Source organism: Cyanistes caeruleus, chromosome 2, assembly GCF_971803275.1.
Source record: "Cyanistes caeruleus chromosome 2, bCyaCae1.hap1.1, whole genome shotgun sequence".
NCBI classification, from domain to species: domain Eukaryota; kingdom Metazoa; phylum Chordata; class Aves; order Passeriformes; family Paridae; genus Cyanistes; species Cyanistes caeruleus.
Window position 1 is genome coordinate 77,373,518 of NC_141702.1, and position 18,400 is coordinate 77,391,917.

Genomic DNA, 18,400 nt, shown 5'->3' on the forward strand with positions numbered 1-18,400 from the left:
GAAATGCGTGACTTTTTTTTTTTCATTCTAAGTGGAACTCACTGAACACAAGTTAGGGAGGGTGACTTTCAGTTTGATTGTTTAGGTGGTTCTCATTCTCTTCACTAGACTGTACAAATGACTGGGACTTTCCAGTTATTTGCATACAGTCTCAGAACAGGTTAGATAAATAGATACTGAGACATAAAAATAGCAAGGGAAAAATGGTGGCACCAAATTAGTTTTAACACAGTTCATATAAATACACTGTGGTCTAGTTGAGAAACTGAGATCCATTTCCAATCCACAGAAAAAGATGAAATATGAACCCAGAGGGTTTTTTTCACATTGTGAAAAGAAAACAAACAGTTTGTGCAGATATACTGCACAGCAGGCAAGGTCATTCCTTAAGCATCCTTACCAAATATAAGTTTTCTAATGGCAAAACTGTCATTAAAGCTGGATTTCCTCTGTGCTGCAAGGCTCGTGTTTAGGTCCTCTTTCACTACTTCTTAGCTCCACATTTTGGATTCCGGGGAGCAGTACAGAACCAGGTACAAGGTTTGGTGAAAGTGGAGCAAGTGTGGCAAATAAGTCAGGAAAAGAGGAATAATCACAGACTAGGAGCCATCATGCACTGAGAGGTGAGTCCATCTTCATGTAACATACTCTGGCTCACTGGAAGCTGAATTGTAACACATTTACTTCTCTTGCCCATGCAGCTCTGACTCACACAGCACAGGGCAGGATTGCATCTGCCTCAGCTTTCACAGTCTCCTGTGCCAGTAAACCTGGCATGTGTCCATACAGCAAACCTTTCCTCTGTTTGTGGCATGCTAAATTCCATGCAAGATGCTGGCTTCTTTCAGCTGTTTGTTCAAAGCTAAAATTATGCAAGCTAGAAGCTGAATTTTTATGCTTAGCAAAAGATGAGATGGGGTGGAGGGGTGTGGGGATGGGGGGACAGCAGATTTCTAAGTTTGTGTGCAGACATTTAAGGCATGAGAGGACCAGCTTTCCAAACTGTTGACCAGCAGCTACCAATGAAACCAAGAGTCCTCTTGTTCCCCGTGAACCCTTTTGGTCTATACTCAAAACAACAACTTTAAAATGCCTGTAAGCCCCTTGAGCAATTGGCCTGAAGTTTACTACACACGTCTCACCCAAGCATTTAACCTAAGTTCTCACTTCATAGCTCTTATCAAAGTCTCCCCAAACATCACCATTTCCAAGCCACTTGAAAGGCATCATCTCCCTGTTAGAGCAAACAGGACTCTACCACTGAGGAAGAGAAAAACCAGGCCTCATTCCCACATGCCCATGAAATGCCCATTTTATCTTTTGGTGCAAGCTGTTGGACTAGCAAAGCAGTATCCAGTGATTCGCTTGACAAGCAAGCACAGGCCAGGCACTTGCTAAGTGTTGTGTAAAAGGCAGCACTGCAAGGGAGGGAGGCCAGGCTAGAGATTTACACATTTCTTATCAGGACAGGAGGCCGACTGAAAGCTTGTCCAGATAGAAGCTGCTCAATGGGAAAACAGCAGAAGGGAAAAAATGGTTGGGTCAGCCAATTCACACACAGCTGGAAAGCATTCTACACATTTATATACATTTACTAGATTTGAAGGGGAGTTTCTCTAAATAAAGATGGAAATTTTTTTACAGTTGACATTAGAGAGATAAGACCCAGCAATAAAAGGAATGGTTAATTCTTCATGCTCTGAAAACCAAAGATGACGTAGGCAGCAGGGGAGGCTAAATCTGCTAAAAGACCATTTGCACATATCAAGGTCAACTGGTTTTAGCTGTCAGTTCTTGTCAGCTTTGGGTTGCAACCCTTTTCTTCTCCTCTTTCTCTGAACCCAGACCCAAAAGAAATTGAAAACTTTCTTTTCAACAAAAAGATAGACAGACATATTTAATCTACAATGTAAGTCCATTATTACTATTTAAGAGACTAGAATAGAAAAAAAAAAAAAAAGTATTGTATTCTTATACACAGGCAAGGAAAAAAATCTATATACAGGAAGAAAAATGAGAATATTCATATTGTGGTATGTATCAAAATTCCAGTCCGGGAACTTCTGGTAGAAATCTGTTAGTTTTTCCCTTTCCAGGAGTCGTCATTTTAAATCAATACTCCCACACTATCAAATGCTCTTGGTCCACAGCTTCACTTCCTGTGACTGATGTGAAGACAGAATTACCCCAGAAAGGTTTAAGGTTACCTACACCTGTCTACCTTATTTATAACCCTTGATCAGGTCTGGAATCAACATTGCAGAATGCAACTTCATTTTTTACAATCAGTTTAGCTCAACTGTAACGAAGTCATCAGAGTTATATTATGAATGAATGCATCAGAATATCGTGAGAAAGTACCCATCATGTACTCAATTACCTCTCCTAGTAAATGGTGTACACTGAAAGAAATACAGAAATACAAATAGAATCTGTCATTTTGCTGAAAACAAAGAAAACAAGGAAAATATTTTTTAAAAATTGAAAAACAGATGTGCTATGTGAGCTCAGGCTGATACAATGATGACTATATGAAGACCTGCAAAGTCTTAAAAAGAATCCTTAGCTTTCTGCTCCTTTTGGAAAACAGGCTACCACCAAGAAGACAGAACAGCTAATGAAAGTGGTAGCAGCAGTTCAGCTTCCATCTCTCACTTCACATTGTCTAATTTCTACCCTTTTGGACTCACTTTTTCATTGCTCAGTTCCCTAAAGCCTGAGGTTCCGCTTCCCCCTATTCAAAGACAAGCTTGCAAGAAATGACCAGGAAGGGAAAGAGTGTCACAAGAAACTAGCTCTCAGTCCCTACAAGAACAAAACAAGATAGTAATACCTTTATAGTTCAAAATTTAAGTTAAAGGATTGTTCCAGGGGTCAGCATCTGGTGCCTGCTCTTTCCTGACCCGGTAATCAGGATTATGACTTGTTCCCAGGTTGTTCCACACAGGGCACAACTGAAGAACATTTTCCAATTTCCCCAAACTTTCCCAGTCCTCACTGCAATGAAGCCATAGGTATATCCACATCAGCTTGGTTTGCCCAAGCTCAGGCTCATATTTGTCGGCTTCCTTAGTGTAAAACTCTGTAGCTGATCAGTCCCAGTATAAATCCATCGCATTTTTATTTACTGGATAGGAAGGGTACTGTGTCACATGGAAAGCACAGGGGAACAAAAAAAGAATGATGCTCAAGCTGGAATTTCTCTTGTGTGTGATGCCAGCATGTCAGACAGTCGTTCCAGAGGAGACATAAGCCTCCATTCTAGGTAGTCAGAACTGAGATTTTACTGCTCCTAACATAAATACAGCCCTCCATCTGTCATTCTTAAAAGAGGTAACTTATAACAATCCTGTTGCTGCTTCCAGCCCTCACATACAACTGTAGTAAAACTCTTTGACTTTCTTAACACCTCATGTGAACTTGTTTCTGTTTTGGATTTTTTTCCCTTTTCTTTTTCAAAGCTGAGATAACAATATGCACTTAACTTTATAGGTATGAGTATTCCTAATGACACTCAACATTTGAATCACAGCAGTGAATTGAAACGTGTTCAATACTTACGGTTAGCAGGTTAATTAAATCCAAATTAGGCTCTAAATGATGAGAAGCAGTTTGCAGGGAAACCAGTTCACTCAAGGTGATGGAAAGCTGCTGCATTTTCACTATGTTAACTTTGTTCTCATCTATCCAATCAGGAAAAATGACATGGACAGCAATCAAGTCTTTCAAATGAACTCCTAAAATAGGAATTTTGAAGCCAACACAGTCAGCAAATGCCTTGCGGTAGTTGCAGTAGTTTCCATTGGAAGAGACCAGCTCTGTCATTTCGTTCCAGTCCTACAAACAGCCAGAGAAGCAAGTCCCTGTGAAAGCATTCATTGCATTTCCTTAATCTGTTTTAAATGAGCACAGCTCTTGTCAAGGTGTGGAGAGTGTTAATTTTCTCTCTGGCACAGGCAGTCAGCCAGGGGATCTCTGTGAGCTTATCCTGCTCCACTGGGAGGAGTGCAACCAAGTGCCTTTCAGGATGCTCTGCCATGAACCAAATACTGTGCTGGTGAGACACCTGCACTGCAGAGCTCAGCAGACTGAAAAGAGGCGATGTTCACCTCAACATGTCTGTATTCTGGAGTCCATCATACCTTTGTGACTTCCGAGGACAGATGAGAATGAGTCTCTTTCAGGCGAGAAATAGAGCTGTGGCTTAGACCTCCCACAACTGCCATCAGTGTGTTGAAGTTCTGGAGGTGAAGGAGCTTCTGCAGGAGAGATTAAACATGCGTAATTAAAAATTAATGATAAACAAGTAGCAGCTACCCAATGTCACACACAAGTTAAAGGAGATGACCCATCCTGGCTAAAGCAGAAATCACTAAACCTGGGCATAACATAAACATAACAGAATGTTTCAACATTTCATTTTTTAATTAGCTTAACTCCAGAAGAAACACACAATTGTGACAGTTGCCAGCTGGAACACAACAAATAAAAATTATTAGAAAATTATGTCTGCTAGTTAAAAAATGCAGGTGCAGCACACCTGAACCAGAAATATCCTCCAGTGCTGTTGAACAGCACTGAGGAAATAACACAAAGAGCATCAGCGAATTTGTTTACTGTAATCTCCATGTGTATTCCTGCTTTGTACTGGAAGAAAAAGACTCTTCTGCAAGACTTACCTGTGCAACATTGATAAACTTTGTGATTACTTCTGCTCTTTGCTGGGGTGTTGGTTTGCTGAGAACCATGAGCTGGACCCATTTAGAGATACCATTAAATAGAGCAATAGATCTCTCCAAAGTAGGATTGTTTTCCAAGCAGCCATGGATCACATAGCTTTGGTAGTCTGTGAACTAAGAGAAAAGACACAGTGAAAAACGGAGAAAAACAGCGGAGAAACTGGGGAATCAACTTGAAACTTTGATACTTTTCTTTTTAAAGCTCCTCTTGTTTAGAAAGTGACCATGACTCAGGGTCAGCAGACCCTGCTGTACAACAGCTCTTCCTTAAAATCTTTTTTGCTGTTTTTTTTGGTGTGGCTTTTCCTTAAATGTCAACTTACAACTTGTTTGTGTGTTAGGAAATACAGAAGCCTTCAAGATGAGTGTGATTGCTACTCCCATCTTTCCTATAATTTACACAACATATTTTATTCTGTGTAGTTACATTTGACACCTTCAAGCCATGGTACTCTACAGGATCCCAAAAATTAAACTTCCCTGAATGTTTGAAAAGCAGTTTTCAGCTGTCCCTTAAAGGGAGGCTTTCAGTAACTTATGACATAGTTTTAGGTTGTGTAGGGAGTTGCTAGTGATGCCAGACATGATGGGTTTAGCTGATCAAAACCAGCCTGCTAGAAAAACATATGAGAGTATATACTCTAACACAACAAATGTTTGTCTCCTAGCTTCAGATAAACAGTATTTCAGTGGTCAAAATATTTTTTTTTCGTTATAGTTAACATTGCCCCTTCCTTCTCCCCCATTTTATTAAGCAGGTAAAACCAAAAAGAGAATTCAGACCAATCATATTGTACAATTACATATCTTTGTGAGAACAGGTAGTGCAAGATTAATTAGCTCTCACTGGCTGTAGAGAATCATCTGTGATAGCAGAATTCAAGCTGGAGAATTAACAGAGAAGCAAAAAAAAAAAAAGAAAATTCATTGCAGGTTTGAGTTTTCTTCCTGGAATCCCCAAAGGACTTCAAATGCATCTTAAATCTAATTAGAAACCCATGCCTTTTTTCTTGTACTTCCCTCCTTCTTTGAGGTTAGCATTGCACAGATCACAGTAGGGTGTTTTCCTATGATTTGAAGTTACTCTAGACTACACTAGAACATTATTAAGCAACATCAAAAGTGATTCTATTTAGACTGGTCTCAGCTCCTCATTGATCTCTTTTTCCTTCCTCCCTTGAAACAAAAAAACACCCTCATACATTTTTCTTAGTTTGAGAGTTTGATTTCTCTCATGCTCCTAAACACTAAAAAAAGTCTCATTTGTCATCTTGAGAACTTACTGCTTCCATTTGCCACCTGATACAGTAACATCATGTGACCCTTTCATATGGATATTTGCCAGCAGAAATCAGCATTTCTTTTGGCATTTGTCTGACTAATTTGTTTTGTTTTAGCTTCAACTTTAGTTTTCATCCACTTTTGCCTCTTGTCTTTGTACAATCCTCTGAGAAAAGAAACAACTGTGCCTGAACTTCCCTCAGTGTCAAAAATCATCAGGCGCAGAGAGGTCAAGGAAGTGCATGGCTATGTATATCATATGAGAGAGTGCAAAGATTCACTACATTGAAATGCTGAGAAAAAAGTCATAAATGTGAAACCATGTTAACAGTCTTTAAAGACAGGCTCCCAATTGCAAGTGGCAAAGTTGTGGGCTTCTTACAGAAATTCTCCTAAAAGATTTGTGCTCCAGAAAAGTGAGATGTTCAGCTAGCTCGATGGGCTCCAGATGGTCAAACAGTAGGCAGGCTTTTCCTTTCTTGGAAATCTTCTTCCTCTGTGTAACTCTCCTCATCCAGTCATAGGAAGGACTGCAAGAGAATAGGAGTAAGTCCCAGTTCTGTTTGGGTGTGTGTCAACATAGCCAGCAGTTGGAATGTATCGTGTAAAACTGATCACAGAAGGACCATGAGACTTCTGGTCTGTGACATCCAGCACGTGACAAACATTTAGAATAAGACCTGCTCAAGAGCGTAACAGAAGATAGGAGTTTTGGGTGCACTACTCCAAGTGATAAATAATAGCAGGTGTCTATCACAACAAAAGGATGACACATTCTTCCCCGTGATAGAGGAAGCCATAATTAAGGATGCTTTGGAAGTACAAGAACAGTTCACAGCAAATTCTGATACAGAATAAAAACATACTTGAATAACATCAAGGATTGATTTTTCCTCTGTAAGTCCACAGGTCCCTGAAGTAATGGAACAACAGAGACAGCCAAGTACTGTGTATAAACCACATTTTAAAAGGAAATCTACAATATCAGATGAGATGCAAAAGCATGTCTGGTGATGTTTAGAAGGTTACTTTCATCCCAGCTTGTCAAGGAAAGAGTAGTTGTAATTATTTTGATGTAATGCAACTATGTAATCAACATACATGAATACTAAAAATTCTCCAGTTAAATAATAGAAAATATTGTAAAAAACTAACAGATTACTGATGAGAGGACAAGAAAGCTTCCCTGAGATGATCTAAGATTTACACAGCATACCAGTCACTACATAGCTTGTTATTTTGCATGAAAACTTGCAGAAAAAAATAATACTTATCACTTAATTGGCACTTGCTTTGTCAGAAAAATGATTTATTTCCTGTTTATATGAAAAATTTACATACAGATAGAAATCTTTACTGTGTAACTATAACTTCAAATTTCCAGTAGCTTCAAATTTAAAGACAATTTTGCAAGTGCTTTTTTTGCTCTCTTGAAATCAAGATGGGCCTTAATATTTTTATACTTTGTACAGAACTAGAATTCTGCTGTTTCAGACACAAAGACATCCTTGACATGACATCCTTACATGCTGGAGATATCAATAAGATGGATGTGATCCTCATATCCAAGCTGGCTGGCTACTTCTTGAAACTCTTCTGTCAAACGAATCAGCCCAAGATCCAAGTTAAACTCTGCAGGAAATTCCAAAATCCAGTATCTGAAATCCATAGACAGCAGTCAAGAGATGCCCAGAGACTCGGGTATAACGTTCAATGGCTGCATGTATTTTACAAGCATTTTTTTAATAGAACTTCTTTCAGATCCACTGTTCTTTAGCCAGAGAGAGTGAACTCAGCCTTTTCTTCTGTAATTGAAGTGGCAAAAGCCAGTTCATCTTTTAAATTTTTTTTTTCTCAACTCACAACAGCACAACAAACTGGCATTCTATTGAAATGCAAAATTAAAGTGCTGTCTCAGGTGACACCCACAGAAGGCACACACGGTGTCCTGACTCAGGCTTCCAGGACATTCAGGTGACACTTGCACTTAGTCCCTGTCCAAGTGAGATAACTAGGTCTGCTCGGAAAAGGCTTTTCAATGAAAGTGCAAATGTGCATTTGAGCGGCAGCTGCACCACGATAACTGTGTAAAACGGATGTAATCTCACATGTAAACCATGTAAGCCCCCTCCTCTATGTGAGGGGGAGTGGAAAAGCCTTTGTCAGCCCTGACTTCAGTAACCCCCCTCACCTTTCTTCTCAGCCATGTAACTTCCATGGAGGAAGGAGGGAAAAACATTCGTTTGAGTGAAGCAAGTTAAATAATGATTACTTAAAAATTTGTGCTTTCTCTTTTACAGGGAAATGTCCCTATGTAAGAACAGCCCAACACATGAAAGCTTTCCCATGGAAACAAGGTCGGAGCAGCTGGTGCAAGGTTTGGAATGCACCCAATGTATAACTACTTCATTGCTAGCACACTCCTGTCACCATAAACCATGTAGGGATTGCAAGGGATTGCATGAACTGAGGTCCGCAGCACAGAGACAGTTTTCTGCTCCCACACTAAGTTACACCTTGGAAGCAAAATGCGTCTGTCCTCTCTGTGGCACTGAACTTGTTGCCCTCTGAGAGGCTGATAAACCATAACACTCATTAGCCAGATAAATCATAACACAAATTTTCCATCAAATTTTGAGCTTGATGCAACTAAGTGTCTTAAAAGCTGGGTGGCTCAACTTAATTGTTTTAAACACACAGAAATTCAGTCTTCATTGTAGAATGGAGAACAAGTAAAAAAAAAACCAAATAAAATTACATTGATGGCATTAACAGAACCATAAACTGAAATGCTAGAGGACCAGAAGTGCATTTACCTCATGAAGTAGCAGATTTTCAATCTGAATTCATTGCAGTTCTCCCCATCAGCATCTCTGTAAGTATGTCAGCTAAAGAAAACTTTGTGTGCCTTGATTCAGCAACGCTGTTTTTGTTCACTGGAGTCTGATACTAGACTGGTTGAATTTTAAAAAGTATCAAACTTTTCTTTTAGAGACAACCACATTAAGCCTCTGATATTTCATTCACAGCATCATAGGGAAGAGTGACTATTTCCTGGCTGACCCCTTTTTTTCCCCCCCTATCAAAAATGCCTCTATTCTACAATTCTGAATATTCTGCTGAAAGGCTGCTTGTCAGCTCTGGCTAACTAAACCTGATAACAGCTATGATTACTGAATTAAGAGGTATAAATGACATATAGGTGCTGAGATATGATTGGAAATTCATCAGTCAAAGGTCAACCTGCTGTGATACACTTGAAAAGTTATCTTGGCCTCATATTTGCAGTTATTCAAGGCTGATGCAAAGTCAGTATTCTTGTACATGTGGAGAAAGCCCACAAAGTCTTTATGCGAGCATAAAGAAGCTCACAAACTTCCACCTTTAAGGTTGAGGAAAAATTGACCTCTAAACCTTGTTTGTCACTAATTTAATTGGCACATTTTTACAAGCACTCAGGAAAACCATCTGCTTTTGACACTGCAATGCCAATTCGCAGCACTTTGTGAAAGGATATGTGGACAGAAGCTTGCCAGCCAGCTCTGTCGAAGGCAGATACCACCGATGCATTAAAAGAAAGGTTCTTGGCAAGTGGCTGGAGCAGGGGTTGCCTTTGTCATCTGCAAAAGAGAAACAATGAGTTAGCCCCATCATAAAAGAGAGGAGATTTTATTCTTCAAGCACAGACAGAAAGGATCAAAAGTGGAAATGTTGGCTTGTTATCTAACACAAAGGTAGGAAAGAGCACCAGAGCACAGAAATACCCCTTAAACAGTAACTTGCTGGAATGCAGTGACAGGTATTTAAACAGAGGAAAAAGTCCAAACCAGTGCAGATAACAGGCCACAGCTAAAAAATATAGGGCATGGGCAGCACTGTGCTAAACTTTATATAAAGACAGTGCCAGTAATCTAAGGGACAAATCTAAAATTAGCCCATCAAGAGGGTGGGAAGATAATTTATGTACAACTACTTCCAATATTTATTTTATTGCAGATTTATAGCTTTAAGTTAGCAGTTAAATTCTTTTAAAAATTGGATCTGCTTCAAGGAATTCAGTGTTAAAGCAGCACACCACATCTGTGCCCAAGGTCACATCTCCAGCTGCCTAAAAGAGACCCTTGTGTCTTTGCAGTTTAGCCATTGAAACTACACAGAGTTATTCCCTGGCAGACTGGCTGACCATCCCCAACATCTGCAATGTTAGATTATTCTCTGTCTGACACTTTTTAAGAAGACAGTAGATGATATGATGTATGAAACAAGAGCCACACATGGACTTTGTTTGTCAAGAGAGAGTGTTACAAGAAGAGACACACTATTTCCAACAGACAATGAGTGCATGGGCTCTGCTAATACTTTAATTAAGTTCTGGAGCAACAAGTTTGATGGTAGCCTACAGAAATGAATGTATGGGATTCACTGCAGCTGGTAGCAAGGTCTGTCCACCCATCAATTGTTCAATCTCACCTTTAGACACTTGTTTCTCTCCACGTGGCAAACAAAAAATTAGTTCTTCATTCCAATTAAAATCTGTCCTGCATCTCCAGGGAATCTAAATGCAGCTTTGTGAATCAAAGCCCCATTTGAAAATACTTAAGCCCATCCATGAACTCATTTGACTGCAATGTGATGTATGTCATGATTAATGGTGTTATGGATCAAGGTCTTTTTCATCACTTCTTTCCCTCTGACCTGGTACATCACATTTTAATAAGAGTAAAAAGATTACATGAGCCTTAGGTCATATTCTTGCCAATTATTGCATGATGAGTTGGAAAACCTTTAAAAAAATGACTGGTCAAAACCACAGCTGTGTAACCACTCAAGACAAAGATCAATGCCAGAAATAACTCCTTGAATAATTCATCTAAACATTTCTCTTGGTAAAGGCCAGCATTTTAAAAACCACCATACCCACAATTGTGCATCATCTGTATTATGAAAATTTAATACAGTATGCATGTGATTAAAATTTTGGCTTCCATGATTCTGTGCCAAATTGAAAAGTGGAAAAATTTACAGAACAGAAATGTTCTTAGCCAAGAGAAAGACTGGCTAAACCAGAGAACAGCAGTATTGATACTAAAAGATTAATAACAACAAGAAAAATATTGAAAGAGCATACCAAACATTTCAATACAAGTGTTCAAAAGCTCATCTAATGTTGCAGCCTTTCCAAGAGTGTTTGACCCCATTGTCTTTTAATCGTTGTCAAAAAATAAGAGACATTTTCACCAAGTAGAAGGATGCTTCTTCAAATGCCCAGCTTTTTCACTTTATTTTGTTGGTTGCATTCTTAGCTGGACTTCAATGAATATCTGAAGAAAGTAAAAGAAATCATAATTATATGACATTTTGAAGAATTATCAGGATGCAATGCTTACAGTTCAACTCATCTTTTCTATAAAATGCCTTTTTCCCCTCATGTTACAGAGCATGTGAAAGATTGCCATAAGCTTTCCCTACATTTCAGCTTGTGTTTCTAAGCACTGTCCAACTGTTTGTCCACTTGCACAAAATAAATCCATAGCTAGGGTCATAAAACAGAAACCAGATGGTAAATGAGGTCCTGCATGTACAATGACGCACATTTTGTTCAAGTCATTCTATTTACACTTGATAAGTCACTTTTTGTTAATAACCCTGCTTTTATGTTTTTAAGCATAACCATTTCTTGCCCCTGAGGTTACTGGTTCGTGATTGTGCTAATGGTTTTAATTGGCACAGACCACATAAAGTGTTTAATGAGCTTCATAGCAAACATTAATCTAGGTGGCAATTTTTCAAAGGACCTTAAGATCAGCTTTTTAAAATGAAATAAATTTTCCCACAGTAGCTGTGAGCTGAACACCTACAGAAACTTCTAAATTTTATTACACTTCAAGTATACATTTAAATATCAAATATCCATTTACCTGAAGATGCACAGAATTCTCTGTTAAAAATTTTCAGAAGTAATTTTACAGGTCATATTCAAAGAACAAATCAGTATTTTATTATCTATCTGTGACTAAGCCCCACTACTGCCTGATCACACCAAGTGTTTGAAATGTGACAATCAAGTACATCCAGCAACTTATCTAGAAAAAGGAAAAAAAGCCAAGAATCCTTGAAGTGAAACAACACAGGAATTTGGGAAATTCATTTTCAGAAGTCATTGCCCATAACACCAACTTTTTAAAGCTGGTCATGCAAAGCAGTGATGAACTATATACCTGCTTTAATTCACCCACAAATACCAAGATTTTCAAACCCACCCTATCACAGATGTTGCACTGCGAACCCACCCTGGTAGGACTGGCATTCTTTACCCTTCTTACAAAGCCACCCTGACCCCCTTCCCACCGGCCAGTGTTACAATGAGCACAGCGACACACTGAGCTGTGTCTCTGCTTGCAGCCCTGCAAATATCACTGTGGTCCAGCCACCCAAGGGACACCAGGCAGTGGCAGCTTTGCTGGCCCTGCTGGTGCTCCTTCTTCAGCAAAAGGCAGGGCCAGCACATCCTGACACAAGCTCCCAGAAAGAGGAGAAATCCCTTCTCATTCCAGGTAGGTCTGCACTGCTGAGCTGATCGTGGCCAGACTGGCCTGCAGCTCCATCAGTGAAGTCTCTCAACCTCCCAAGCAGACTTGGCATACGTAAGCTGCTCATTGCTGGCCTGTGCTAGCTCCCACTTGCACCTCCTATCCATTTATGACACCTCTGACTGGTCAGGGGTGCTCTAGGAGCACACTGCACTGCATCCCAGCTCCTGGAGAAGTGTCCTGCACTGCACACTTCTCTACAGACACAGCCTCAGAGTCCTGCAGTGCTGAGCCTGTTTGAAGTGTGCAGCAATGTTTTGCTTGGAAGAGCTTCAAAATATTCTATTCAGCCAAAGATGCAAATCCTATGAGGAGCAGCTGAGAGAGCTGGCATTGTTTAGTCTGAAAAAAGGTAGAGGGCAAACCTTACCACTCTCTACAGCTGCCTGAAAGGAGCTTGTAGCAGCTGGGGGTCAGGGGTCTTCTCCCAGGAAACAAGCAACAGAATAAGAGGAAATGGTCTCAAGTTCCACCAGGGGAGAAATTTAGATTGGATATTAGGGCAAACTTTTTCACTGGAAGGGTGGTCAAGCACAGGCTGCCCAGGGAAGTGGTTGAGTCACCATCCCAGGAGGCATGTAAAAGATTTATAGATGTGGCATTTGGGGACATGGTTTGGTGACAGACTTGGCAGTGATTGTTGATGGTTGGATTTGATGACCTTAAAGTGGTCTTTTCCAACCTAAACAACCCAATGATTCTGTAGTGCTGTTTTTAGAGGTGTTCTTACAGCCAGGTTCTTTCTGGTCCCATCCAGCAATGGATTTAGACATGACACTTTTCCCTGAAGCCAAGAGGATCCTGGAGGATATAAGCACAGCTCACGGAGCAGGGAGTTTCTTCGCTGTGCAGACACAATGCCACAGTCCAAGACAGCCAACAAGAAACTTGATCAGAGAGGTGCAAACACTAGATCCTGCCCCATCCTCCTAGGTGGAAGAGAGCAGTCTCCTCTGAATTTGGTGGTGCAGAATCTGCTCTTGAGAGACCACGTTTGTTTTTCTAGGAGTCACACAGAGATGCTACTTGCAACAAACTGAGGGGAAACTAAACTAATCCTTTCACACAACAGGACACAGAGCAGGTACTTAAGGAAAAGGGGGAGGTGGGTACACAGTGGTCCTTGGCTTCAAGCCTGTGTAGCAGGTGGTGTCCTAAAGGTCAGCTCTGGGCAGCCTCAACCCTTCCTGCTAGAGCTGTGCTAACACCAAAACCCCAAAGTTGTGCAAAGAGAACAAGGGAATGCAGAGATGTGTGTGGCTCCCCAGCCTGCTGGTCAGGGCACAAGAGCCATGGTTACCCTAGGATTAGTCTTTCTTCCCAAGACTGTTTATGTATTTTAAAGTAAAAAAAAAAAAAAAAAGTAAGCAGAGCATTTGCATGGTTTGCTTTCATAGTTAACCAGCAGCTGTGCAGTGTTTTTCAAGATCACAACTTTGTACACTTAACTTTTGCTGGAATCCCACTTTGGGCATGTTTTCCCTTTTTGACCATACTCAAGTCCTTCTCTAAGTGCTTAAACAACAGGTGTAATTTTCACAAAGCCAGCTATCTAGCTCTTCCAGATTCATCTGACCTAGGTTTTCTTTCAAGAGGAGAAAAATAAAAGAATTTGCCATTTCAAAATTATTTTAGTGAACACTTCTAAACATTAAATGGGGAAAAGCTATTGCATTTTCTGTCTAAGCCTAGAAAATTAGTGAGCATGAAACATAGGAATGGAAGAGATTTGATCTGGCTTTTAAGTTTTGTTGATATTCCCATCATCTGTAAAATATAGCACAGGAGCGTATCAGCTCTGTCTTCCACTGACAGCAGTATAAAGGCAGCCATATGGAAATTAACAAATAATGTCCTGGGCAAAAGGTTTGGTGTTTTTCTTCAATTTTACAACTACTTAAGTAGCAGACACCTAGAGCCTGGCATCACAGTGCCCAAACAACCTATCTGACCTCTACAGGTCAGAGATTCATTAAAATGATACTTCTTAAAGAAGAATAAAACGTTTCCACCAAGTGAAGAACTGGCTGACTGGGTCTGAGCCAGAACCTGATTTCACATCTCTTGACTGCAGACTCTAAAACCCACAACCATTACATCATTACTTGTGTGATTAAGCACTGCTGTTCTACTGAAACAATAAAGGAATTGTCTATAACTGTGCCACAATGGTATCCAACCACACACCAGCACCTGTAGAAATGGATTAGAAAAATACAACTCTAAATTTCATCTACATAAGTTAAATAAACTATGTGCTGTCAATGGTTCAGTGTGAGAAAGACACAAAATTAAAAATAAAATGGAAATACAGCAGAGTTTTTCTACATCTAAAAAGTGTTTGAAATATGTGGCTGTTATTAAAAAATTGATTGCCAAAAGTGCAGTTGGGCTTCCAAACAAAGATAACTTTGAGAATCTCTTCCCTCAGCTGCTTTCCAGAGTAACACTGAAATATCTTGTTGCTATACAGCTGTTTCAGGGAATGATTCCCCAGTATAATTAAGCTAATAAATAAATGTTTGCCTTATAATGGAATTATTAGTCCAATTGGTCTTACTGTGATTAACATGGGCTGTTAAGGACACAAGAGGCACACAATCCTCCACAGGTATCCATTCCCATTTCTTTATCAGGCCACTTGGAATAACAGTCTCCCCTGCAAGTCCTGCTGGTTACCCTTCACATGCTGGGAAGGAAGTTCAGGGGATGATCAGGAACAGGTAAAGACTACAATGGCAGCAATACCATCAACATAGACCTTAGCACTCACTCAAAGCCAACAGCTTTTTCACCTTCATTTAGGCAATAGAAACAACCATAATATCCCTGTGAACCAAGCCATGGCGTCAGGCATGCCATGCTTTATTTTATGAAATATTTCTATCATGGGATGAGCACTTCCTCCCTAGGGGGAAAGCAGAAACAGCTGCAGTGACGTGCTCAGAGGTTAGAAGTTTGCTATGGACTGAACTACAAAACACAGAGTTCCCTCCAAGTCCTGCCATCACCCCGACTGCTGCATGCACATAGTTCATTTGTGCAGAGGGGATTCCTTAGTACTTTTGGGAAGTGTAATTCTATTTTTTGTCAACATTTTGGAAGTTTTGAGATGGTGTTGGTTGTGGACTGCTTGAAACAAGTATGTAGGCTGTGAGCTCTTGAGACAGATGCGGTCAGGTGCAATACATTAGTTTTTAGAAGAAACAGGATCCCCTGCCAGCAAACTCATGATCTTATGCAAAAGCTCCAGATCATGTGAACAGTGTGGGAAGCACAAAGCCAAGATTTAAGTGCTGGCTACTGTCGTTAGTAAAACCAAAAAGACTTCACTTCTATGCTGGAGGCTACTAAGGGGAGGTCTACACCCATAACCTACAGCAGTTTAAGCAGTATTAAAATGTCAAGCCTGTACAAATCCACGTGTGGGCACTCTCAGGTGGATTTCAGGCAAATTGTATCGGTTACAGGCGCAAGCTAAATCAATTAATCAGTTTTAAATAGGTTTAAATGTTACATACGGGCTAATATTTATTCAGCTGAATTAAATTCAAGCAGCTTTTTAGCCAGGCCAAATTAAATGTACATGTAACATTTTCCCCATTTATTAAAAGTGGGTTATTTTCCTTCTACTTAAAGACAATAAATAGAGGCACATGCAAAAAAGTCCCACCTTGATACAGAGGCACTTCTATGGATCTCATTTTACCTATAAACCTTCCAGAAGCCCACACACCAAAGACTTGTATTCTTTACAAGATTAGGATATTCTTGGGACGTTGAATAATCCAGACACCTCCCCCCCACATCCTCCCTTCTCCAAGCCAACGCAACACACCAGTGAATGCTTGCATTAAACAGCTTCCACCTGGCAGCTGGAGGAGTGCTAAGTGGGAGCAGCTCAACAGGGAAATTCAATCAGTAGCAGTATGCAGAACCAGCAGTAGAAAAGAAATCCTGACCCTCATGAGAAAGTTGAAGGGTACCTTCCCTTGCTCCACCTTTTTCCACTATTCTGTCTTAATCATCTCCAGGGCAAGCTCTTCAGGACAGAGGTCATCTGCTACCCTGTGGACCTAATGGAGCCTCTCACAGTAAGACTCTTTCCTCTTATTAGTCTCCACATGTATTAGTGTAATTGAGAATCCCAGCTGGGACTGCACCTTTGTCTACACAGGTGCAATCAAGGTATCTGTTTGGGCTCAAGTCAGTTCAGATCTTAGGTTGCCTACTTTGTGCTTCCTGCAGTTTACTCTCTCCCAGCAGTTACGTATTTCTCGTAGCTGGTCTGTACCAGTTTATTTATTACACTACACACAGCTCTATTTCTAGAAAACTGAGCAAGTGACACAGGGGGTCAGGTTTCAGCAGGGTCTGACACAGGCAGGAGCTGTGCTAGGCAGGACAGGGCAGAGATGCTGGGCTGTCAGGCAGCCTGATGCCACTGCTTCTGCCCAGCCATGACCTCAGCCATCACATGCAGCTGGCTGCAGGATGGCACATCTGGCTTACCAGTGACGTTTGTTGTATGGAGCAGGGACACAGAACAAGGGAGAGATTGTGGCACTGCTCTGTGAATGCAAATTACAAGTCTAGCTGTGGGCAGGGGAGGGATGGAAATGGAATATGGGGGTCATGGACTCATCTGACTTCCCAGTACTCATTCACCCTGCTCTCATTCAGCTTGTTGCACACCTTCAGATCGTAGTTACACAATAAACCACAGCAACTGTCTGCACCCTATTGCTTTGATTCACCTTAATTTTTTTTATTTTGGTCAAAGGGGAACAACAACAGAGTGGGATTTCTGTTTGAGAAGAGGATAGGACAGGTACTCTGCTGGTGGCTAGCTAAAGCCAATCTTTTGGTGAGACAACCAGCAGAGCATGAGGTCTGGGTCTGTACTCAGCAGTTTCTCTCCACTGCTGCTCCCTTCTCACTCTGGACCTATGCTCCAGCATGGGTTCTCTGTGGGCCACAGTCCCTTCAGAGGTGCACTTGCTCTTCCATGATTTTATCAATGGGCCAGAGGCTCTTCAGGGGAGTACCTGCTCTGCCACAGAGCACCTCCTTGTCCTCTGATCTTATTATTCCCTCTCTTCTTCCCTCCTCCTATCCATTCCCTTGTTGTCTCCACGTTTTCCCCTCCTCAGAATTTTCTGCCTTTTCTTATATTTGTTTTTCCAGAGGTGCCATGAACTTGGCTGATAGGATCAGCTGTATGGGGTCCCTTGGAAAGACATCTGGAAGTGGCTGTGTCTGACACAGGGCAGCCCCTGGCCTCCTCCCACAGAGGGCATTGCTGCAGACTCTCTGCCGCCAAAACCTTGCTATTTACATCCAGTCTAGCCTCTATGAGATGAGCACTTGTGCCTTAACACAAAAGTATTCAAGTTAAAAATACTCAAAAAATATTATGCTTAATTTTGAGAGAAGACTCCACAAAGCTTAATATTTACTTTTACAAGTCACCCAATCAACACAGAAGGGTATTCTAAGCCATTCCAAGCCCTAGACATCAAGTCTCCTATGGGAACAGAGGTTAAATTAATAGGGCCACAGGTAAGAGACCAAGTGGATATATGGATCCACTCACATGGACTACCCAGCTGTTAGCTCAGACTCACACACATAAGACCATGGTGTCTTGTACAAGTTCATGAATTAGGAAATGGAGTACAATACAGATAAAAGAGAAGCCTGCAGAAATCATGAGGAATGCCAATGGACAGTCACATGACCAAAACCTTTCAGTAATCAGAAAGTCACTTGATTAAGGCTTGAGCTGTT

General features: G+C 40.8%; 1 protein-coding gene across 8 annotated transcripts in view; it reads right to left on the reverse strand.

Moving 5' to 3' along the window:
• RASGRP3 (RAS guanyl releasing protein 3) overlaps positions 1 to 18,400 on the reverse strand; it is a 58,845-nt gene that overhangs the window by 17,017 nt on the left and 23,428 nt on the right. For 4 of the 8 annotated variants that reach the window (XM_086878038.1, XM_023923758.2, XM_023923760.2 and 1 more), the window contains exons 2-9: positions 11,149 to 11,341; positions 9,538 to 9,640; positions 8,837 to 8,899; positions 7,547 to 7,678; positions 6,403 to 6,550; positions 4,680 to 4,853; positions 4,143 to 4,259; positions 3,562 to 3,837 (exon numbers count right to left, since the gene is read on the reverse strand). In XM_086878038.1, the coding sequence (XP_086734164.1) occupies positions 3,562 to 3,837; positions 4,143 to 4,259; positions 4,680 to 4,853; positions 6,403 to 6,550; positions 7,547 to 7,678; positions 8,837 to 8,899; positions 9,538 to 9,640; positions 11,149 to 11,218 (1,083 nt within the window). In that variant the 5' untranslated portion in view covers positions 11,219 to 11,341. Of the gene's footprint in view, positions 1 to 3,561; positions 3,838 to 4,142; positions 4,260 to 4,679; positions 4,854 to 6,402; positions 6,551 to 7,546; positions 7,679 to 8,836; positions 8,900 to 9,537; positions 9,641 to 11,148; positions 11,342 to 16,283; positions 16,437 to 18,400 lie in introns of those variants that run through there. The other 4 variants (XM_086878040.1, XM_023923761.2, XM_023923759.2 and 1 more) reach the window with 3 other exon arrangements.